The sequence below is a fragment of the Coloeus monedula genome (assembly GCF_965178545.1).
Source record: "Coloeus monedula genome assembly, chromosome: 1".
NCBI classification, from domain to species: Eukaryota; Metazoa; Chordata; class Aves; order Passeriformes; family Corvidae; genus Coloeus; species Coloeus monedula.
The window spans coordinates 18,570,117-18,595,643 of NC_138781.1; the positions used below are offsets into that span (position 1 = coordinate 18,570,117).

The following is a 25,527-nucleotide window of genomic DNA, read 5'->3' on the forward strand; positions in this document are numbered from 1 at the left end:
AGAATTACTGCTTTGCTGTGCCTTCTACAGATTATTTGGTGAAGAACTGGAGCATTTTTAAAGTCAGTATTAAAAACTCTTGGTTCTGAACTCTTGAAGTAGGAATAAATAATGAATAGGAAAGGAGAAGGAAAATCAGCTCTGCGTGGCTGTTTGTCATTTAGAGATTTACATGAAAGAAAGGTTAAAAAAAAAGGGAAAATAGTTATAAAGAAAATCTGTAGAAATTACTGAAGGGTTTGAAATGGTGTCTACTGATACTTGGAGAGTGACCTTTATGGGAGAAAATACTTGTTATTAAAGGTTTGCTTGGTCTGGGAGGAAGACAGAGAAAGGCCAGTGGCTATAAGCGAAAGGCAGAGATGTTGGAATGAATGTAGAGTAATAGCACTCATCTTGTGAGTATACAGCACATCTTGTGCTTCATTTTCAAGTATCTCTGTTTGCCACCTTTTCTGTAAGATGACTGATTAATACTGTTTTTCGAGTATCTGCAACTTTCTGAATATAGTCATAAATTTTAAAAATTGTCTTACTGCTTCATGTAGCTGGTTCTTAACCTGATTTATATTTAATTCTTCTCCTCCTCCCCTGATTTTTGTCCGTCTTTTTGAACACGGATTTTTCAGTCTTAAGTTATGGCTTATTCTAAGTCTAGAGATACCCTGGCAGCACCAAATAATACTGCTGAAGATGGTGGTGAATCTCTTATTCATTAAGGCTTCCTGGTGAGGTTAAGTAAGATACCTATACATACATACATACATACATTTATATTTATATTTAGGCACATCTTAGGAATGAGAGAGCTGAATAATAATTAGGTTTTGACCTGCATTAGCTGTGAAGTGTACTTGTAAACAAATATTTTAGTTATTGTTTCTGAATAGATGGAAACTGGTTTTGTTTTCCCAAAAACATATGGGATCTGTTGTGTTGGCATTATATGTTTATGGACATATTTGCATTTTGGTTTGTAATATGTTTAAACTCTCAGAGTTGAATTTTGGTTTTGGTTTTTTGGGCGGAGGGATTGGTTTTCTGGTTTTGTTTGTTCCAATGTTTACAGATTATCTGTTGATATGCAGTTAGGATGGGTTAACATATAGCTTGAAGGTAAAACAAAATTGTCAAAATTATGAATAATCAATATGGTAGCCAGCAGAGGAACCACAAATATAACCATTTTACTTGAATTAAGTTATTCTTGTCTCAGACTAAAAAGTGAAGATAACTGCTTTGGGGGGTGAGTGTGTTGAGGAGCTTCAGAAAGGGAAAGGCTTATGCAAATCCAAAATAAAGTAAGCCCAAGAAAAAAAAATTACTACCTTTTTTTTTTTTCCCCCAGGAAGTAGAGAAAGGAACACTATCAAGGATTTTGATGAAATACTGGATGATCAAAATATAAAGCAGTTTCAGGGAGATGCTAGGGCCAGAAGTCCTTTTCACCCATGTTTACTACAAGGAAGTTTAGAGATTTTTGACATCATGTATTGAAGACAAGTGAGAAGGGAACGTTTTAGGTTGAAGTGTTCATCTGAGGATGATAAATAACAAATTGCTTGGAACAGTGGTCTTCACCATTCATTGACCTGAAAAGAACTCTAACATCCAATCCATTTAATACTGCTGTTAATATTTTAGCAATTACTTAAATGAGCCTTGAAATGAAAGATAGAAATAGGATACCAATTTTTGAGCTTGCTTGAGGATTCTGGGAAGTACAGACTGATTAGCATGAGTTCCATACTGGGTAATTTTTTGAAGTTATGAAATGAATGGTACTACTAGGAGTGCCAATTTAAAAATAATAGTAAGAAGTCAGTGTGAATTTAAAGAAAAGTTATGCCTTACTATCTATTAGAGCTTTACAATGCACTTGGATTTTATAAAGGTTTTGACAGGTTCTGTCAGCAAGACTTCTTAGAGAGACAAAGTAATGTTAAGATGGAAAGGAAAATCTTTAGAGTAATGCTTATCAAGAACAGGAAACATACATTTTTGTTATTGCAAAATGTCACTAGAGGGGTTTCATATCTGCAAGGATATGTTCAGTACTGGAAATTGTCTATAGTGCAGTGAATTGCAAGGGGTAACAGAATTATTCAGGGCAGCACTAATTGAAATGTCTGCGAAATCCTCATTCTCAAACAGGCAAGGTTTAGAAAAATCTCTCCAAGGAGTACTATCTTTTCCTATGGACTCTCCTCAGCTATGTGTTTAGAAGGTAAAGAAATCACATGGCTTCCAGGTAGTGGGGTTTTTGGTAGGTTTTATTTTTTAATTTTTTTTTTCCCTTCTCCCTCCTATATTATATCTGAAGCTGTAGAGCACATCAGAAATATATGGGACAGAGAAATGAAAAGGCAGCAGGGTATGGTAAGAAGTGAGAAACTGAATGTGTAGAAAGCCAGCTTATGATGTTGATTTAGAGCAAAAATGGTATGAGGAGAGTGGACAGCTTTGTAACCGAAATGGATTCAACTTCATGCTTAGGAAGTCCCTAAACCATGTTGAGGGTAGCTGTGAGGAAGGAAAGAATATTTGTCCTAAAGCATGCTGCTGCATGTCGTAGAAGACCTGATAATGAGGAAGATGAAACTTCGTGGTTTTGTTCTTAGGTTCTCACTATTCTCTAAGAGCTGTTGTCTACTTACGTATATTGTTTAATATTTTAATGCTTTTAATGCCAAAGGCATTCCTGTCTGAGGAATAGTATAAACAAAAAATGGTTATGGTTAGGTTATTATTTTGACAGCTTTGTAAGAGAAGACAATTACTTACATCTTCATGTTTACATGTAGTTGCTTTGAAAAATTCTAAAATTAATGTTATTTTAAACCTCTGTAATATATTGTTGAAGATGAAATTATTTAAGTTACTGGGACCAGAGGATATGCAACACAGAGTTCAAAGAAAATTTAAGGATTAAATAATTCAAGTAACTGTTTATATTCATGGGTGCCTAGGGACTGAAATGGCAAATGTGTCTTTCTGTATATTTATTAAGTCGTCAGTGGAATTCAGGGACCTTTACAGGCCTGTACTTTCAACAACACTTTAAAGAAAACTAACAAAAAACTGATACAAAGAGAAGAATTCATGAGCATCAGGTAAATATGACCTGCAGGGACTCCTGAACATTGCTTCTATAATAGAAGGTCCTGCCTTAAACCCTTTGGACTTCATAGAAAGATTAACAAATATGCAGGGAGAAGGTGATCTGATTGATAAAGTCAGCTTGATTTTCCAGAAGGGTTTAACAAGGCTTGTAGGCTTTTAAGGAAAGAAAACAGTCATGGGATAAGAGGAAGGCTATTTCCCAGACAAATGGAAATGGAGGGTAGAAATAAATCTGTCTTTCAATAGACCAAGGTTAGCAGTGCAGTTTGGCTGAATTTCTGCTAGGAATCATGCTGTTCAATGTAGTGAAGATGATAATATGGTAAAAAGATAATTATTGAGGTGAAAATGTTTATCAATCATAGTATTGTGTGGAACAGTGAACATGAGAGCAGACACTGAAGAACTGCAGAGTGATCTTAGGAGTTTGACTGCTTGGGCAATAAAATAGCAGAAAAATGTCCCAGTATATAAATACAAAGTGATGCCAAGGTTGATACAGTGGATGACTGTCCGAACTTCATGAACAAGATAATGAGCTCTGAGCTGACCTTGATCCTTGACATATGGGAGAATTCCTTGAGGAGTTATCAGTGAAAACATCAGCTTCATTGAAAACATCAGCTCAGGATCATTCCAAAAACCAATGCAAATGTTAGAAATTGTTAAGGAAAGAATAGAGAGAAAAAGAGGAGAATCCTTATTCCACATGATTAATCCTGCTCTGTGCAGTTTGGTACCTCATTTCAAAGATGCTGGTTACAATGGAATTGCAGGTGGTTCAGAAAAAGGCATCATGGGAAGTACTATGTGTAACATGGCTTTACAGCTGAGTAGAGCAGAACTCTAGCCAGGAAGACAACTTACAGAGGAATACCTTTGAGGGGTATTTTGAACAAATTTGTAAGTGATGTGGAATTCAGTAGATGGAGACTATTTGGAGGTGACTCTCTGAAAGCCAAGAGCCAGGTGTCATCAAAGCTAGTGGGAGCCAGGTTCAAAACACAAAATAAGCTGAATTCTTGTATAATGAGTAGTAGGTATGTGCAGCTCCTCATGAATGTGATGTTGCAAATCCAGAAAGTTTACATAGTTTCACAGAAAACTGGAAAAAACAGAAAAACAGATTCATTGAGGTAAATAAATCTAAACAGATAAAATATATCAGGCTAGAGAAATTGCTTGAGATGAAAATAATTGGAGTCGGGAGAATATATGGGGAAGCAGAGGTAACCTATATGCTTGCCTTCATGTAACTCTTGTATGTGCATTTGGTCCCTGTTTTTTCAGAGCAGGGTGGGACTGAAAAGAATGAATGATAAACATAATTTCTTGTTATCACAAAGTTTTCTGCCGCTGCACTCCCTGAGCACAAATGATGAGCTTACTGACCTGCTTTGACCGTTGCTCTGAAACAGCATAGCTGTCTTTGTTTTTGTCAGCTCACTTAATAAAAACAATACTAGAGAAAGTTGGATTTGAGTAAGAGCTTTGAATGACCAAAGGGTTATATATAAACACATGGCTTTGAATATGTGTTCAGATCATTAATACCCTTTAGCTGATCTTGAGAGCTTCACAACAGATCTTTAGAACTGGAGCAATATCCGTCATGTTCAGCAACAGCTGGATCACAATGACAAATGTGTATTAGACTAGATAAAACAAGACTGACTTCAGACTTCTTGTAGGTAAAGCAAGAAATCATAACAATATGGAATAATATTGTAATAAAAATAAGACATTATGAGCAAAAAATTAAATCAGGAAAACTTTCACATTCTGTTCCTTAGTTACTGGACCAAAACACCAGCATCTTGTAGGTTAAATGTTTCCTGATTTGCAAAATTGTCTATGATTTTACTAGGACCCTTGGTCTAAAGATATTTGCACAGGTATTTTTAAATAGATGCTTCCTCATGCTTTATTTGCAAGATATTGGTGACAGGAAGAAATGATCTAAAGCTAAAATTTAATTTTAAAAAATCAAATTATTTCAATGTCAAGGCACTGTACATGACTAAAAGTTTCCTTAAAAACTCTCAAGTACCAGCCACTTTCCCATTTTATCAATAAAAGCATATATAGTGTTATACTTATTAACAGGATTAAAATGAGTCATACTTATCTTGACAAGAAATGCTTTGTTGTCTGAAAACTTGCTTTTTCTGTAATTGAAAATAGTGTTGCTCATATTTAAAAAAATCCTAATAGTGTAAAACTGTCATGCTGAAAGAGGTGGGATGGAATTGCCAAGGGCAGGTGCACATATAAGAGTGATGCTGAACAATAAACCACATTCATATTTCTTTTCTATAGAAGGTGCATGGCGGTTTGGGTGAACTAATCCTTCAATATTGCCAGCCATGTATGATAAATCATGCTAAAGGATTATTATGGATGAGAATGCTATTTTTTTTTTTTTATATCTACACTTGTAGCTTATTTTCATTTTAAAGACTTTATACCATAACTCTGCACTTTTAATTTTGTATTCAGTATGGGGAGTTAATCCCAGAATGGGGCTTTTTGGATGCAAAATCTGAATGCTTGTGTAGTAACAACAGCTGTCCCCTCACCATGTGGTGTCTTCCATTGCTTTACTGTAGAGATGAATTTTGGCCCAGTGTTTCAGTAATATTGGACACACATGGTTTTAGGTGACAAAGCAGTATGTTTATGCATTCATTTGACTCTCGCAGTTACAGTTGGCTACAGATTAGAACAGGGAGAATACATTCACACCATGACCACCCTCGTAGCTGCTTGTAGCACTTGGATCACAGTAGGCGCTGTTGCATCTAAAGACACAATTAACTGTTGCTGAGGAATTGCAAATTCACAAAAGCTCTTTTACAGCTTTTGCTGCTGCGAGTGGATTTTCTAAAAGCTTTTCCAGAGATTTTCCAAATGTATAAGTGTTTTAGATCGTCACATTCTAAAATTATTGTCAGCTTGAAATAAGATTAAGAAGTTGATATTTTAATGTAGCTAAGGAATTCTTGTGCCCTGAATTAGCTGTGTAATTAAGTACAGATCTACAGAATGATTGTAGTTTTGTCCATTATTTAGGAAGATAGAGTTCTGTAATATTTACAAATGGTTTGTAAAACTGTGAGCACAAAGTTTACCAAAAAAGTCTGAAAATAAAACTTAGCAGAAAGCTTCCAACATCTGTATATCACTGGAAAGATCATCTTGATTTCCGTGTGTAATTGCTTAGATATGCTTTGGATATGGTAAGAGAGAAAAGCTGTGAATGTAGCTGTTGATTCTATTTTAAAAATCCCCACAAACAAATAAACTCCCTCCACCCCCAAGTTTTAGTATGAATTAAATGGAAAATTACAGTAAACTACATATTAAGGCTAATTTTGAAGTGCAAAATTTGATTGATTTTTAAACAAAAGGCTTTTAACCAGAACTCTTTAGAAGAATTCATTATTTAAATTACAGTGATAAAAATTTTTATATGTAGAACATTAAGCACTGGAAATCTTTCTTTATGAAAATCCCAGAGAAATATCTTCATATAAAATAGCTATATGGTGTATAATATAATAAAGGTATAGAGTATATTAACTTGTTTAAACCAGTAAAAGTAATAAGGTTATTGTGCAATGTGGAGATTTTTCTATGTATTTGTCATTTCTTCTGTAGGCCAGGGTGTAATTCTATAATGCATGCAATGTATGTGTGAGATCTCTCACATACACACATTACTTAAGTGTCTTGTGTTTGAATCATCAGAGATAATTCATTTTATTCTTGTATTAAAAACAATGAATGTTTGAGGCTTTCAGCATTGAATAAAGGACTACATGGATCCAGACCAGGACGATTGATAAAATCCTTGCTACTATTGGCTATTATTTACTGTCTTTTAAGTGGCAGGTTGTATTTATGCCAATTTATCTGCTTCAGGGAACACTCTTGATAGCAGAACAAAGTGAATAAAAGTAGTTTGCTTTGCAAATGAATGCAAATGGTGAAGCCTTTTGGGAAGCCCTTTAACAGGAGCAATGCACTTTGATTATGAGTGAAGCTGCCATTTGGACATGGTGAAAAGAGCACGCTTGAACCATTGATTGGGGGAGACAGTAAAAAGTCAGGAAGGGCCCCGTTAAGCTTGCAGTGCAGCGGGCGGATGTCAGTGTGGTTAGAGCACAGTGGGAGAATGACAGGCAGGATTAGTGTCAGGGAGAAGCTTTGCTGTAGTTGTGGAGATCGTCCCTGGGGTCACTCACCTCTGACTGTTGTTCTGTGCTGATGGCTCTGTAATGCAAACCGCTTGATATGTGCCTGTTCATTATCAGAAATGGTGATTAGAAGAGGTATGTCATAAAGAATTCCTTAAAAATAAATAAAATGGCAAACTACTGATGGTAACAAAGATTTGGCTCTGCAGTCGTTGCCAAAGGTGCTGCAAATGTCAAAGACGGTCACTGCATTTTGCCTTCTGAGGCAACCGTGATTCCATGCCTTAAACTGCTCTAATTGTGTGTTCCTTGCTTTGTTCACTTTTATTCAGCCGTTATGAAGACAGTCATTGTTAACAGCTTGGCATGTAGTTAGAGTAAAACATTTTTATATCTTTTGGTTATTGGGTAGTAGAAGCATCCGGACTGGTTTTGTGGTATAAATGCATTTTAGGGAGGGGGGAGGGGTGTTGTTTAACTGTCTTGATGGAATATTAGAGTCAACAGATTTCATTCCTGGATCATGCCAGAGTGCTAAAACACAGGATGGTGACAGTGACAAAAAGCTAAGATGACTGGTCTGTTTCATTAAGAAGCTTTTTTAATATGTCAAAATGGAGATATTTTCTCTGTATTTGCTGGGAAAATATTACAAAGGCAATTAAGTAAATGTTTGAAACTTTGTGTCTTAAAATGTGATTTAATCATGGAATCATTTTGGTTGGAAAAGGATTTTAAGATCATTGACTCTAACCATTAATCCAGCACAACGAAGCCCACTACTAAGTGTCACATCCACATCTTTTAAATACCTCCAGGGATGGTGATTCCACCACTTCCCTGGGCAGCCTGTTAACAACTTGAGGCCCTTTCCTCTTGTCCTAGATCTTACTACTACTTCATTACTATCTCTTTACCTGGGAAAAGAGGCCAATCCCCACCTCACCACAACCTCCTACCATAGGTAGTTGTAGAGAGCAATAAGGTCTCCTGTGAGCCTCCTTTTCTCCAGGCTAAACACATCCAGCTTCTTCAGCCACTCATCAGACTTCTGCTCCAGACCTTTCACCAGCTCCATTGCCCTTCTTTGGACTCTTTCCAGCACCTCAGTGTTCTTCCCGAATTGGGGGGCCCAAAACTGGACCCAGGATTTGAGGTGGGGCCTCACCAGTGCCAAGTACAGGGGAACGATCACTGCCCTGGTCCTGCTGGCCACACTGTTGCTGATCCAGGCCAGGATGACATTGGCCTCTTGGCCACCTGGGCACTCGCTGGCTCATGTTCAGCTGCTGTTGACCAGCACCCCCAGGTCCTTTTCCAGCTTGCATCTTTCCATCCACTCTGTCCCCAGCCTGTAGCACTGCAGGGGTTGTTGTGACCCAAGGGCAGGCACAGGCACTTGGCCTTGTTGAACCTCAGAGCTCTGGCCTCTCCCCATCAATCCAGCCTGTCCAGATCCCCGTGCAGAGCCTTCCTGCCCTCCAGCAGATGAACACTCCCACCCAGCTCAGTGTGTCTGCAAACTGACTGAGGGTGCCCTTGATCCCCCCATCTGGATCACTGATGAAGATATTAAACAGAACTGGTCCCAGCACCAAGCCCTGGGGAACAGCACTGGTGACCAGGCACCAGCTGGATCTAACTCCATTCACCAACACCCTCTGGGCCTGGCTTCCTGACAGTTTTGTACCCATCCAGCCAAGCCTTGAGCTGGAGATGCTGTGGGAATTGATGTCAGAGGGTTTCCTGAAGTCCAGGTAGGCACATCCACAGCCTAAGAAGGTCACCCTGTCTCAGAAGATCAGGTCAGTCAAGCAGGACCTACCTTTCACAAACCTCTGCTGACTGGGCCTCATCCCCTGGTTGTCCTGCACGTGCCATGTGATGCCACTCGAGGATCTGCTCCATGACCTTCCCTGGCACCGAGGTCAGACTGACAGGCCTGTAGTTCCCTGAATAGTCCTTCTAGCCCTTCTTGCAGATGGGTATTGCATCTGGAAACCTCCTGTGAACTGGGACCTCGCCAGTCAGCTGGGTGTGCTGGTAAATGTTTGAAAGGAGCTGAGTGAGCACTTCTGCCAGCTCCCTCACTTTCCTTGGGTGGATCCCGTCTGGCCCCATGGTCTTGTGTGTATCAGGTCACTGACCATTTTTGCTTGGATAATGGGGGCTTCATTGTGCTCTGTCTTCCAGGTCAGGGACTGGGTACATGGAGACCAACGGATCTTCCCATTAAAGACTGAGGCAAAGGGGAGGTATGAAGTACCTCAGCCTTTTCCTCATCCTGTGTCATTGTGTTTCTGCCTGCATCTAGTAAAGGAGGGAGATTATCCTTGGCCCTCCTTTTGTTGCTCATGGATTTGCAGAAACATTTTTTTGTTGTCTTTTACAGCAGTAGTCAGATGAAGTTCTTGTTGGACTTTGGCCCATCTAATTTTTGCATAACCCCATAATCTAATAAAAGAATTGTTGATTATTATCTTTACTGCATTTTATAATGTTGTGCTATGTATGTTGTATTAAAGTTAATAGAAATAAAATGTGTTAGTCTACGTAATACACAAAATGCAATTTTTGAGTGTCCAGGATTTTTAGTATCTTACTGTTGGTCTGTTGTTTTTATCCATTTTCAGCAGCAACACAGAGAGAAGATACCAAGGTTTTTTTGTTTGTTTGTTTGTTTTACATTATTAGATTAATTTGTTTAAAAAAATTTTTTTCAGTATATTACGTTGCAAATAAATGTCCAATACTCCAGTGTAATGAATGTTTTACAAATGTTTTACAGGCACCTGAATGGACAGAGGAGGACCTGAGCCAGCTGACAAGAAGTATGGTTAAGTTCCCAGGGGGGACCCCCGGTCGATGGGAAAAGATTGCTCACGAATTGGGTCGATCAGTGGCAGATGTGAGTTCACTCAGATTTGCATTGTGTAGAGGATGACAAACCAGAACAAGACAGGCAGTGTAGAAGGCAGACGTATATGGGGGCCGACATTGTCTTTTGAGAGAAGCTACAATCCTTTTAGGACCTGGAAGTGAACCATTAACTAACTATGCAAGAAGCAGATGTCAGCCAGTCTCTCCCTCCACAATTAACAGCTGTAACTGATCAGCTGGATGGGGCATTCTGGTTCTTACAGACTTCAGCTACTGTAACCCAGTAACAGAAAAACAATACACTGTAGGTTTTGTAGCAACCTCCTTTCACTGCAAGTGAATGTTTGTGTGACTTGGTTAAAGATTACATTTCTGTTTCAAGCCTTAAAAATGCATATGTGCTAATGGTGTTTAGACAGGTGGTTTCCATTAATTAAGCAGAAATACCTTTACAAATTTTAAAACAACTAATGTGTATGATACTATTCCAGTGCCTTTTCCAGGATTATAGCATGCTTAAAAATTATATTACGTAAAATAATTAATGTCCTTGTTAATTCATATTTTATAGTATTGTACCAGATATCAAAGCAAGCTTGTACTTACGGTTTTTAAGTGTTATGATCTTAAAACCCTTAGGGGCTAGGCTGTAAAAGACTTCTCCTTTTCAAGCAATAGATCACCAGAACATGATGTAGTGTCTGCTGAGGACCATTTGAAAGCCCTTTCAGCTGACCCTATTTTATAGGCTCAGTAGGGGTTAATGAGAATAATGTTTAAATCTGTTCATGTACATTTTGTGATTAGATGTTCTTTATTTATTATATTTCAGGAATTATCTTAAATAATGGGAAACAAAGCCACTGACTAGAGTGAAATATTACAGCCTTCTGGGAAATTTGTGTACTTCTTAAGTTTTTTTTCATTGTTGCTATAATCACAAAAAGATATTTTTAGAACTTACTTTTAACGTTTTAATGCCCCTGTACCATTCTGATACATATACTTAAAAATAAGTCTTTTGCACTATGCTAATTTTAGAACAATACATTATTTGCAAAATAGTGTATGTAAGCAAGAAGTTACTAACCTGCTAATCAAATGAAATTAAGGTTTTTAAGGTTTATTGTGTTCAGTATTGTTTTTTGTATTTCTTGAAGTATTCATACGACTGGAGTGATTTTATTAGAAAAGATGCTACATTTTACTGATACTAACAGCAATAATATTGCACATGTGTTGGTAGTATACAGTGTTCATGGGAAAGGGCTTTTGAGATTTCTTTGGAAAACCTGATTATCTTGATACAGATAATACAGACATGTGGAATGGTTCTACATACATCCATCACAAAACTTAACACTATCTTCAGAGTGCTTTTTCCACCCACTGACTGCTTTATTCCTTGACTTGGGTATAAAAAACATTCTTTATTGAGAATCCTTTGCATAATATATTTGGCTATCTTACCTGCACACATCCAGTACTGGAAAGAAAAAAACAAAGCTCACTTGTTTCTTCCATTAGATGAGAGGTCCTCAGCAACTTGCTGTTTTGTTTTAGGGAGTAGGAAGGAGAAATGAAAGAAATGTGATTGTTCTAAGAGCTGCCATTTTCTTGTATGAAAAAAGGAATTTCCAAGATTTTTATGTGTGGAGAAAGGTCTGAGTATAATCCTTTTTACTTCCAGTAACCTCCAAACTATATGATTAAAGTAAGTGTTCTCCACACAAGTTTTTACTTCTCTAAAAATTTCCAACTGCTGCTAACACTAGGTCAGCTTTCCTGACAGAAACTAATTATTAGAGTTTCTGCTGCTTTTATCATTGCATTACAAAGAATTGCAGCAAGTAGATATTATGAGGAAACAAAAATGAATGTTTTACAAAATGAATGTTTAAAACTTTAAAATGGGAACTTCTTTGGGTCTCAGACTGTTACTGCATCAGTACTAGAAATGGCGAAACTGGAAACTACTTCAGATATATCCATTCAGTAAGATTTCAGTATTCAATAAGATGTACAACTTATCCTGTATATTTTCTGAAGATAACATAGAATCTCAATTTACAGCAAGGATTCTTATTTTGTTTGGGCATCACCATAACTGGGTAAGAAATGTTACAGTAAAGGAGCAGGAGAAACTTCTGGGTTGTTAACCTTCGTGCGCAGTAAGAATGGTGTTTGCGTGTGCAGGCAGCATTTGCTGCCTAAACAGCTGTTCCATGTTTCTACTGGGAGCAGTGCAAGGAGGTAAGTTTTGGTGTACAAGGTGCTGCTTTGAAACAGCTTGCATAGCAGAGTTTGGGAATGCCTTGCTTACAGCTGATTTAACAGGAGTCAAGCCAGAGAGGGTTTGAAGTATGTATTATCTAGCAAATGCACTAGATCTTGAAAAAGAAAAAAATTCAAAGGCAAATTTGAAAGTTTTTTTCTAACATTTTCTAGTATGGGTGGTGCTTCTTAAAACTTGAGATCGGTGTCTGCTTCTTTCTTCTCCTGCAAAGCATCAAGAGCAGTAAGGCTTGGTTTTCCTTTCACAGCTAGAGAATTATGATAGAAAGGATTGATAAGGTATGGTGTGCTTGTTTCCAAGTGATTTTATGCATTCAAACCTTATTTAATAATAGATTAGCTAAATAGGTATTAATAAAAATAGCTCAGAGTTATCCAGTCCAAAATGATACCTCCATTGTTGCTTCTGTCTCAAAGCTTTCTTCCTCAGGAAAAAAAAAAAAAAGTTAGAAAAAAGTCTCAAAACTTTTTAAAGAATAAACTGAAATCATTCATATATGTCAGAAGAGCACCAGTGAAATTCACTCCTTCTAACCACCCCAAAGAAATTCTATTTTGTCTTAAATTTCTTCTATTTTTAAAGAAATAAAGTCCTACTATATCCAACTATGTTTCCACCTGCAATTTTTAAGCAGTGTGAAGCAGCAACTTGAGGAGAGTGTTCTTGACTTTTTTGAACTTTTCATCTTCATGGTGTTGTTTTAACTTACTACATCCTTAGTTTGTGTCAAGTTTTCAGTATTGCTCATAAATATGTGGTTTGATAGAAAGAGTCCAGATGAGAATAGTAGGTTCCTAAAATGTTATCTACAAGGGAAGATTGTGAAGGAATTTATGTTGTTGGACTAAAAAAAAATGAACTGAGGAGCTAAGTATTCCACTATTTTAAAAGAAAACCATAATGAGGAAGGGTCTTGTGCACTTTGTTAGTTTTACAGGGCAAGAAGTTATTACCTCAAATTTAATCAGAGGCTGCAGAGTTAGACACTGAAGGACAAATAATTACAGTGGAGATGATAAAGCAGTGGAGTCTCCGTATTTGTGGGCCTTTAAGAACAGGTTACACAAACATCTGCAAGAGACAACATCAGTGTAGTGGTTCTGCCTGAGGTTAGGTTCTTCTCTTCATATGGTCTGTGATTACACTAGCAAGTGCAAGCTATCTGGGAGGAAAAGGGGAGGAAACAAAACCTTCCTTACAATTGGAAGCATGTGTGAATTCACTTTTAAAAATGTGGAATTAAAGCCAGATAGTCACCATAGTTGGTCAGTAATCACTGCATATACCTCAGCTTGACTTCTTAAATTCAGTAATTCCTAATAAAGTGTTCCTTCAGCTTTTTTCTTGTCTACTACTATTCAAGCTGGTATTTTGTAGACATTTAAGTTTGTTATTCCCCAAAATACAGCCCAAATAATGGTTCCTGTGAGGCCCATTATATGGATATGTCTACCAGATTCCCTGTCCAAAGTAGTACATCCACCCAGTGTGATGCAGGCTGCTGGAAAAGTGCCAGCCAAAATCCAGCAACAAACAGCTACGTCCATGCTGTAGTGCCCCTGAGCTCCTTCAGCTCTACTGTTTCTATTTATGCTGCCTCATGTGATACCAGCATAAATATCTTTGCAGCATACTCCTGTGCTTTTCAGCTCAGAGCAGCTGTGGTACAGTCATACTGTGAGAAGGGTTACTACTTTAACTTCTCTCATGGTAAATGTAGGACACGTTTATCTTGTCTCTCTTTGGGAAGACATCTTTTAACAGCCAATGAATAATCAACCCAAAATAGATGAGGTTAAGTTGTGCTTACTTTATCAGTATGTTTAATTATTTAAATTGCCAATTGTCACTTTAATATGTGCGTATAGGGAATTTAGCAATCTTTTCCTATAAAGGTGGTTTTCAGCTGGCTTAGTATAATGAAATCTTATTGCTTTCACAACTGAAAGCTTCTGCAGCTTTTTAAGTCATTTTTATTACAATTGGCTGGTGTTGTAAATTAGGTTTTCAAGTATTTTGATTATGAAAGGGAAATGGAGTTAACTCTAATCAGGATTCCTGCCTGCTGACCTGGTTACCTGTACCACTGATCTCTGTCATCCTCCAAACATCTGTTCTTTGACCCATTTTCCTTGCTGAATTTGTTGCTCCAGGGTTAGTTCTCATTCCTGTCCGCCAATACTTAAGGAAATAATTGACCTTTTAAAACAAAATAAAAAAGTTATGTTGGAATTTCCTAAGTACTGTGAACACTCTGCAACATAGTATAAATAATCTATGGAGTGGAGTTGCAATACTACTATTTCTGCAAAAATTAGATTGTTTGATTTGACAAATGCTAACCCTTATGAAGATTTATAATAATGATTGTCAGCTTTTGCTGAATTCAGAAATTGAGAAAAAGCACTTAGATGTGAAATTACAGAAGTATATTGTAATTGACAATACCAACCTTCATAGATAAAAAGTTTAAAAAAAAATATTTGCTGAAAGGCATAAATTAATTTCAGTAACTACAAAGGACGTTCAAATTGTAAAAATAACAGAGGAAGTAAAAGCTGTCTGGCATGCCAAACAGACTTTAATGTGATTATTAGGTACAGGTTTTTTAAATTAAAGGCAAAGAGATCTCAGATTTCATACTTGTGAAGTAATATCATTCACTTGTCTTACAGGATTTAAACTGATTCTGTTTGCTCCTGCAGTCACTAATCTCATGCATTTGTGTTGCAAAAACAGACTGATTGGGATTTGCTGCTTGTATAGAAGAACACTAAGGTAGACAGCAAAACAATAGCCAGGTGGCAGACATTCTGAATTACCATGAAACCTGAAAGCATAAGGTTTGGGGGGGCGGGGGGGGGTGCTTATTTTTGATGTCTTTTGTATGTCCCAAGCAACAGTTTCAGCCTGTAAGTCTGACTGTGTGACTTCATACTCATTATAAAATAGATTTTTTACTCATTGTAAAATAGATCTCTTATTTTTGACAATGCAAGCTTATTACTTTGCCAACAAGAAAACATCTATATGAGAAATGGTCCATATGTAAAAGCTCATGAATTTATGAGGTCTTTTGCTTCTGGAGATTAACTGTTTTCCTAAGACTGTTTTACATTTCGTGTACTGTGTCTGTATTAACTCAGTTACAGTCTAATTGAGTTACGGCTAGTCTGAAACATTCACCCATAGCAGTTTGCATATGTTTATGTAATCAATAGTTCTCCCAGTTGCTTACTGAAGTATAAAGACCTAGATCGAAGTCCAAGAGAGGTTATGAATATCTAGGATGGGGTTTATATCGTATGTAGGTCATGTAGATCCCTCAGCCTGAGAGTGAAGTCTTCAAATCACCTGTTTAATGCCACAGACTCACCAGAATGACTTCGTTGATACTTGGAGGGAGGAAAAGGTGGTTGCTGTTCACAATACTCTCACTGTACAGTTCTATTCTGTGCACTCCTACACTTGCCCCTGCCATTTTTACAGGATTGGGCAGTACAATGCCCCTTACAAACACAATGGATTTTCATCTCATAAAGCATGACCAGAGCATTCTTCTCACTTAAAGGAAAAGTTTTTTTACCGAAGGCAGTGGGACAGCAATTTTTCATCCAAATAGATGCCTTGTGAAGGGGTTAAGCCAGTGATGCTGCAACTTTTTATCAAGTGCCTTAAATTAGTGTAATGTCTCACAAAGCTCCCAGTGAACTGGGTTTGAATTTCATTGCAGAGTTCAAATTTCTGACTGTCAAGAAAGGCAATGCATTTTGCATCATCAGTAACAAACTAAGATGTCCAAATAGTTGTTGCAGTGGGCATTTGAGCCAAACTCCTCTCCTGCATGAGTGCCCATAGGATAGAGCTAAAGACTCTCTCACGGATTTTGACTAAAAAAAAAACCAACAAGCACAGTGTGAAGTCTCCAGCATTATCACAAGTCGAATAGTAAAGTTCTTCCACTTGTGTCCTGAAAAATGGAGCAATTCTTTTGCTGCTTTAAATTAACTGCTTGGGGACTTAAACTGGAGAAAGTTCTACATGTGGTGATTTAGGCCAAATTTGCCTTTTTTGCAGGCATCTTAAACTGCCTCATAATTAAACTCATGGTTGTTTGGGGGATTTCTGTTGCTGTGGCAAGTTCAGAATCACACATGGGTTTGAAGTCCATAAGCATGAGAAAACTGTGTTGTTGCTGGCTGCAACTGGTGGTTCTAAGCCTATTCACTTAAATTCATAGCATATTTTGTAGTTCTTTCAAGAATGTTGTCCTCAAAATACTCATTTGCTGTGTTAATATCAAGTTCAACATACACAATGGCTAAAGATTAGTTACTTTACCAACTTTTGGGAAAGTTTGTAACACTCTACTAAACAAACTGTTACAAGTAGTGCCAAAACAAAGATACATCTGATTTAAAATACTAATTTCAAGCGGTCTTGAAAGTTGCAAATTAGGATGCGTGGAAAAATGATCTGCGTGGAGAATGATTTGGCTCAATGCCTCAGTATTTGAAGTTTGCCCAGTCTGGTAAAACTGAAAGACAATTTTAGAAGCTCTTTTAGTGTCTAAAAGGGAAGACAGTGTATAAAGCAACAAATTTTGAGTCACATGGAAATAAAAGAATAGGTCATTATTGTTGTCTGACTTGTGTCAAACAGTGCTTGATACAGTTGTGGCTGACGTGAAAAAAGCTGTTTAGATCTAGACTGGAAGAAAATTCAGTGCAGCAGGTAGTATTTTGGTTATAAGGGGAGAACTTTAAATTTGGCAAGTTATTCTCTGTGGTTCTGGAAGGTTAGATCTGTAAAAACCTCACAAAGCCAGGAAGGCATTAAAATCCTTCTGTATCTGGCTTTCTCCTGTGAGAAAAAAATGTGATTACAACTCAAATTAGCCTCAAAGATTCAAGAAATTCCTCATAGCTTCATAGTAACCTCAGCTACTCAAAGGCTGTCTTCACGTTATTTTTTTCCATAATTCCACAGTTTTTGGCGCTTTTTTTTTCATGACATAACTAGATGGGGAGCATGCAGGAAGATAACAACTGGGTGAGCAGAAGATTGCTACTGGGACAGCAAATTTCTGATAGTTAATGCTGAGAAACCATGACATCTTTAGTAAATACTTAGAGAACTTCTGCTCAGGAAGATGCTGAGAGTAATAAAAAATAAAAAATGTTACCAGACCCTCCAGTGTTCAGTAGCATCGTAACATGTCATCCTTCTTCGCAAGAAGTTTATATACATTTGGAAAGCCAAGTGATGTAGGTTTTCTTCCTCTACAAATCCTACGTTATTTTCTCAAAATATCATTAGAACCCAAGAAGTTTGTACTTCTGTGATTATCTGCTGCAATCCTAATCAAAATATTATCCTAGAGAAGGAAGGTAGGTTGTTGCCCACAGAAGATTCCCAGGAGACAGTGAAGGGTGAAGGCTTCAATGGCATGCTGGCCCTGTGGAGCTGGGCTGGGGATGGTGCTGGAGGGCTCAGCTGAACTACTGAGCCAGTGGCTGCTGCTGTGAGAATGGGGAATTGCTCTTCATCTTCTGCAAAAGGGCTCTGTTGCTCTGTTTAGCATCAATAGGATCACTGTACCTGACTTTAGAGGGTTTTCCCTCTAGGTCTGTCACAATTCTGTGCTTTTTTTATGTCTGCCTTCCCTGCAGGGTGAAAAGTACCCTCTCATTCATGTGATAGCAAAATTTGCTTTTGCCTGTGCATCTGAGAGTTTTTTAAGCTGATTCTGAATATTTTTTTTCTGTATATCGCTGAAGTATCAATTGTCCCATCTGAAAGAGGTGGCAGGTGTCCAGGATAGTAAGAGTTTTAACATCTGGATGGTCACGATGAGGAATGTTTTTACTGCTAGGTGTGTTGTTAAGTAGCAACTAGTCTTTGTGATCTGGACTAATTGTTAGCAGTACAGGAGGAAACCAGCTCTGTCTGGCTTTCATCACATAAAATCATCCCACTAATCCCACTTGCTTTCGATAGAATCTTTTTATAGCTGAAGAGCTATTGAAACTGAGTTCAGAAGGGAGTTCTCAGAAGCAAATTGTTCCTGTGGTTTCTTTCTGTAGGTCCCATAGTAAGATAGTTTGATTTCTACTCCAGCAATTTGATTGCTTGTATCCAGGGGTTTTTTGTCATCTTTATCTGTCTAAGGAAATCTGTTTCACTGTGCATGATATTACCTGACTTTATTTGTGACTTCTGTTATCCCTGGTGGACTACAACATTTAAAGTTGATTCCTATAAAATAATGCAGTGTGTCTGTTCAGCAGTACAAATACTTGCAGGAATATGAGATCTTCTGTCTTCTGTTTTAAATCAATTTCACAGTCTTGATCCTTATTATTTAAGGTGTCCCCAGACCCAGGATTTCTTAAGGGGGTTGGCTAATGCCCTGGTGAAAGCTGTTGTCAGTAACAGCAGGCTTTTAGCACAACTTCTCACAGTCAGGATAAAACTCATAATTTAATATACATGAAAACTGTAATTTTAAAGAATTACGCAGGAACAAATAGCAGTAATAACTACAAGAGAGTATTCTACAACTGCTTCATACTTTGAATAAGTTTTTCCAAGTATGTTATCTGTTAACTAATGAAAAAGTAATAATATCATATAAGCAAGCTATGATAAGTAATTGAGTAGAGAAAGCAATGGAGCAACTTATGTTGCATAACTTACTGAATTTTTTATGAATCAGTTAGGAACTAGCTAGTAAATAACACTATTCACCCCTGGAGTGGAAATTTAAATTGATATTAAGAATGTCAAAAAGCATGGAGCAACAGGTAGGAGAAGAGTCTGCAGATTTGAGTGGCAAGAACACTGATTAAACTCAAACAGATCAAATTGAAATACAATTTCATATGTGCCATAGGCTGAATTCCTAATAATCCTCAGCAGTTTAATACTGACATGTTAACAATTCTTGCCCTGTGTCAGCATCTGGAATGACAATGACAGTTGAGGCTGATAGACACATAAATCTGAAGCCTAAATAAGTGATACCTGAACTCTCAGTGAAAAGAGCTGGGGTAAACATGAACTGTACATAGCACCTGGAAAAGGACTTGCAAACATCTGTATGAAGAAAAAAGCTGACAAAAATAATAATAGACAAATAATCTTCCCCTGTAACCTGTGAATGATGATTGTAAACCTGTGGGAAGCTTGATGAGTTGTCAGACTTATGTCAACTGAAGGTGCTGGTTCAATGTTTGAAACAGTAAATTTTCAGTATCTAAACCATACACAGAGTTGTTATTTCCAGCTTACCTGGTGAATGTTCAAATTGGAAGTCCATCAAAATAGGAACAGATACCATAAAGCCTTCAAAAGATAGTCTTGGAAATACTAGATGTGATGAATGGAGTAACTTACTGCAAATGTTACATCCGGGTTCACCAAGCTATAATGACTGAAGTTGGCCAACATAAGATAACCTATGGAAAGACTGCTACTCCTGAATTTTTTGCACGTAAGGGGAAATACAAAATGCAGTCAGGATCTGGGAATAAGCCAAAATCCTTCACTGTTCAAATGGAGAGGGATGGTTTAGATTCTAGTCCAATTAGATGTAATATGCAGCAAAATTTATATCTGTTATGGAGTACCTACACTAACCTGGTTTGGAAACACCTGTCTTGTAAAGGAAGCTGAAATCCAGGTGATTTGCACCACTTCCAAAGCAAAGCTTGTGTTGCACGTGTAGTCTCAGCTTGAAAGATAAAATGATAATTGCTGACCTCTGAAAACATCAGAGGTTCAACTGAGAGAAAACTGAACTCAGTTGGCACTGAGGAAGCAGCTCATGGTACCTGTCTTTGCTGGCAATTTATTCTGTTCTATTTTATTCAGGGAATCTTTTCTGCTCTCTTTTTCTTGCCTTCGTGTCCTTATGCGCAGGCTGTAAATCTCTGGAAGACTTACTTAAAAGATAGCAAAATGGTTTAGAGACAGTTTACTGGAATACACAAAGATAGATAGGGCCTTGTCATATTTATAATTAATCCACTGTGTCATTGCAGAAAGCTCTAAAAGCTACTTGTTTGCATGGCAAATTCTTCTTCCTCTTTTGAAAATAATCTATTGTAATCCATTTTATATAACATAATTTCAGTTTAAGAGATGCATAGCAGGACACCACTGAGGATCCATTCTGTTCAGCAGTCAAGAATGGTTTCCATCCCTCTCAGCCTTTTAAATCATTGGTACATAGAGACACTGCTGAAGATGGAACACAAGCATTTTAATTTTGATTATTTTAGAATATAAATTTTTTAAGGAAGGCAATTTCTATTAATGGATCATGTGTTTCAAGGAGGATCCATTCTGTTGTTTCAGAATTGGGATCATGCAGATCCCAGAACTGTTGGTGCCACTTAAAATTATCTGTTCATAGTATAGTATTCTGAGATTTTTCTTCAAACAATTAAAACTTTATCATATTGCAACAGTAGAAACTGGAGTTTTCTGTGCCAGATGTCTACCTCTGGATAAAGGTTTTGGTTAATTAGGATTGGGATTTCATTGTTCACAGAGTTTTCATTTGAACTTAATCATCCCAGAAAATGAGGCTTAATTTGTAGGGAAAATAGACCACTTTGCCTTGTTAAGTCTTGCTGTCATTTCCTTAAGGAGATCCAGCACCAGCCTATTTTTACAGCAAACTGCTGCAATTTCATGGGCAGAAAGGTGGGTGGGAGGAATCAAACAGACCAGACTAGAAGCAGGTGGTACCAAGGTATTTTAACTATTGAGGTACTCACTTATGAATCTTCATAGAACAAAAATCCTGAATCTTAATATTTAATTCTTCTCACAGCAAGTGGCTTTACAACCCTCTGGCAGGTTTGCTCTCTAGTGCTGCTCTGAGTAGGGAATAATTGTTATTGTTAACATTAAGTAGCTAAAACAGCAGAAGTCTGTGCTGTGCCTCAGGAGGCCTAAATGGCTCCTGTTGTGGGTAAATCTCACACAGAGGAATTCCTGACTTAGTAAGGGATGTATTTTTTATTTTTGCTCTGGGCAGCATACTACCACACACCTTTCACTAAATGAATATTAACATCTGAGGTCCCAGGTTCAGAGAGCAGGGAACACAGGGAGTCCATTCCAACAAACTGAATCAAGTTTGATTCAGTGTGTTGCCTGTTCACCTTTTAAGTTTGATTTGGGTGGTTCAGACTACTTGATTTCAATTCCTAGCTTTTTTACAAAGTTCTTACATTCAAAAAGAAATTGATATTTAGTATTCATAAAACATTTTCAGTAATTAAAAAGATTGTATAATTCTTTGAATACTACATTTTAAGATGCCTTTTTTGTGGTACCTGCATTTGGGACTGTAGGCCACTACCTAAAAGGAACTAGAAGAGAGCTGGAGAGGGACTTTCTACAAGTGCCTGTAGTGATAGGATAAGGGGCAATGGCTTTAAACTGACAGTAAGTAGGTTTAGATGAGATATTAGGAAGAAATTTTTTACTGTGAGGGTGGAAGGGCACTGAGAAGGTTGCCCAGAGAAATCATGGATGCCTGATCTCTCAGTGTTCCACTGGTTGGTCCAGTGGAAGGTGTGTCCATGCCAGGAGGGTTGGAACCAGATGATCCTTAAAGTCCCTTTCAAGCCAAGCCATTCTATAATTCTGTGGTCATTTTATATAACAAAGATGCTAAGTAATTAAAGAATCTTAATTTTAAGTGAAGCCTGTCTTATCTGTAGTGAGGTCTAGAAATTTGGGATGAGGAAGCCCCTTTTTCTGGGTGGGGAGAAAGCCTGCTTGTTTGCTTACAAACAGAACAAATTTTGAAACAATCACTTCGTACTTTAAAAAAAACCCAAAAATGCTAAATATAGTGCTACTTTTCTCCCAGGACAGAGATTTCAGTATACATGGAGCAGTTGAATCAAGCAGCTCTCTATCCTTTGGACTATCAGTAATAACTTTTTTTGCTGCAGTACCAGGACTTAGGAGGTGTCTTTGCTGATGTTTGGCAGTAAAACTGTTACATTTCATTTGGGGGACCGAATGCCTGTCCACTCATGTGCTTCATCATCTGGACCTATGTGGGTTATTTTGTTCTTTTGTTCAGTATTGAGAAACTAACATATAGAAGACAACTCATTTGCTTCTATTTTTAGGTTGGAAAATTAGGGTTTAACAAGGAAAGAAAATAAAATTTGAGTATCAACTGTGGTGTATTATGGTGATAGTAATAGAAATATGTAGCATCACTTAAATTATTTTAATAAGCCAGGAATCATTTAGAAAGAAAAAAATCTAGAAGGTTACTTTAAGCTAGTTTGGGCTCCGTATGTGAGCAAAGGCAGCCAAAGAACAACAGCCTCACCATATTTAATGTTTCTTCAGTGTAGGTGTTTTGTGGTAAGCTAATCATGAATTCTTCAATAGCCCCAATGATATCATTTTTTAATAGTCCTTTATATTTGTTGTTTTCATGCAGGTTACTCTGAAAGCCAAACAGGTGAAGGATTCTGTTACATATACACCAGGTGTGTGCTTATGAAAATCACTGGGTTTGGGTGATAGCTGTGCCTTTCAGAGTCTGCTCTGCAGAGAGATTTTTGCAACCTCGACTTACTTTGAGAAAAGAGAAGAACTGCGGGGTGTTCTGAGGGAACATTTCCCTTGAGCTATATCTTCCTGGGATTTCTTACTCCATTTATTGTGGGGTTTGTTCATTTGTTCAGGCTCCTCTCCTCATTTATATGAGTGTGGGAATTTAGCAGCACTTCCCATAGATCAGATAAGCTCCTAATTGGCAAAGTTCAACACCGTGAATAGCTTGATTTCTCAATTTTTTATTTCTTAAGCAGTCAGTCCAGAAGAGCTTTTTGTCCACTCAGCTGCTCCCAGAACCTTTAATTTGTGGGCAGTTCCCTGCTTGCTTGTGGGGTGTTTTACTTTTTCAGAAGTGTAACAGCAGTGCTTCTAACAGGTATCATTAGGCTCTCTGAGCTTAAAACGCTGGCCCACAATTCTAAAAATTTCAAAGTCAACATGAATCTGCCGGATCACATAATCACCCAGAGAGAAAGGGAGGAGGAAGTGGAGGAGGAGGGGAACTACAATCTTACACCAGAGCAGACGGATGTCCAAACAGATCCAAAGGAGACCAGTGCAAGTGAAACTAGACACCGCAGACGAAAAATTGTCAAAGCACCTGAAATGCCTCTGCTAGCAACAAAAGAGGCACCAGAAGAGAAGGGCAGAGGGAGACGTCAGAAAGATTTTGATAACACTGAGCAAGAGGAAGAGAGTGATGATGAGAGCAGAAGGGAGAAAAGCCGTGCACCAGAAGAACTGTGGACTCAAAATCAACAGAAACTTCTTGAAATGGCCTTGCAGCAGCATCCAAAGGGAACATCGGATCGCTGGGATAAAATAGCAAAATGTGTTCCTGGAAAAAGCAAGGTATGACTTGTTTTGACTGAACTATAGTATAAATTGAGGGGAAACATACTTGCTACTGATTTGTGATTACCTTAAGAATGAGGGTCCAGGCAGAAAGGTGAGGCCTTTACTTGGCCTCTCAGTCTAGACTCAGGTGACCTAAAGAGCATTACTGTCATGTTTGTTGTTTTATTTAAAACACCTTTTCATTCATTTCAGTTTGTTTGATCTAATACAGAAAATGTTGAAATAACTCCTGTTTCATTTAAAATACCTACCTCTCCTCTGCCTTTCAGATCTTCAATTGCAGGACAAATTAGATTTTAAAACAAATTTTGATTCAAAGTTAGTAACCAAATGTTGGTGAGCTGCTTTACTTAACACTTTCACAATACCTTTCTCAACCCATCTCAATGAACAGACAAAATAAGTAATCCATCTGCAAGTGTTAAATGCTCAATAATCTATCTAATGTTCTTTTTGTAAGTATAATCTTTTTAAAACGGCATTCATTGTCATTGATATAGATGGTCTGTGCTAGATCTCTTAAAAAGTTGTGATAGATTAGTTTGCTTGCTTCAGCCACTGTAGCTGTAGAAAAGCCCTGTAGTATTTGTGCCACACACAGTGTGAGGGGGCAGGAAGTGCAGTAGGGAAGGATTTGGGTGTTTCTCTAGCTCTGAAGCTGTTCTGCAGTCTCTGGTGTCAGCAGGTGCTGCATCAGTGACCTTGAAGGCTTGGCTTAACCTGCCTGCAGTGGGGCTCACACCAGAGTAACTGTTTTAAACAGATACTGCAATACAGCTGTTCAATAATTGCTCTTGCAGTCATTGTCAAGAAGTACTGGGCAACTGTTTCTTGGGTTTGTGTACTCTTCGAAGAGATAAATAAGCCACTAAGAAATGTAAACTGCAAGTTCATTTTTCTAATCCCCTCTTCCCTAGATGTAGATTCCCCTTCTCAAATTTAGTGTGCAACTTTAAAGCGACAAGAACCAACCAACCAAGAAAAAACCCAAACAAACAAAAAAACCCCACTCAAAAAAAACCCCTACACAACCCCCAGAACCCAACTCTTCTTCTAGAATAAGGTAGCATGTATAGAGTTAAAGCAATACTAAAATTTCAACCTTTGAATAACACTTTTGTGTTTCCTTTCAGGAGGAGTGTATAGCAAGATACAAGTTGCTTGTTGAACTGGTACAAAAGAAAAAAATGGCTAAAAGCTGAATGTTGTGAGCAAGAAGAGATGTAGCTCATCTTTGTCAAAATGGGGTTTTAAATCTCATGTGCAGGAAACTGCATTTTTGTACCTCAATATTTCTATACATCATGTGCCTTAGTAAAAGAAAGTATTAATAAATCTTATACTATCTTACCTGGTTTGCGTGTTGAAGAATGAAGGTGTGTTTGTATTGAAGAGCTGCTTATGCAGATGTGTGATAATAATGTCTAAAAGTGAGCAGACCTTCAGGAAAACCCCCTCTGATAATCACATACTGAATCTGGTAGGTTTGCAGCCAATGGATGTACAGTGTACAAGTAACTTAGATTTGTTTTGAAAGAGAGAATTGACCTGAAATTGTTAAGCAAGCAC

General features: G+C 37.7%; 1 protein-coding gene across 1 annotated transcript in view; it reads left to right on the forward strand.

The window, feature by feature from the left end:
* DNAJC1 (DnaJ heat shock protein family (Hsp40) member C1) overlaps positions 1-25,313 on the forward strand; it is a 108,903-nt gene extending 83,590 nt beyond the window's left edge. Inside the window, exons 9-12 of the mRNA XM_082298944.1 lie at positions 10,111-10,230; positions 22,982-23,030; positions 23,477-23,952; positions 25,092-25,313. Coding sequence (XP_082155070.1) covers positions 10,111-10,230; positions 22,982-23,030; positions 23,477-23,952; positions 25,092-25,160 — 714 coding nt within the window. The 3' untranslated portion in view covers positions 25,161-25,313. The remainder of the gene's footprint in view (positions 1-10,110; positions 10,231-22,981; positions 23,031-23,476; positions 23,953-25,091) is intronic.
* The last annotated feature ends 214 nt before the right edge of the window (positions 25,314-25,527 follow it).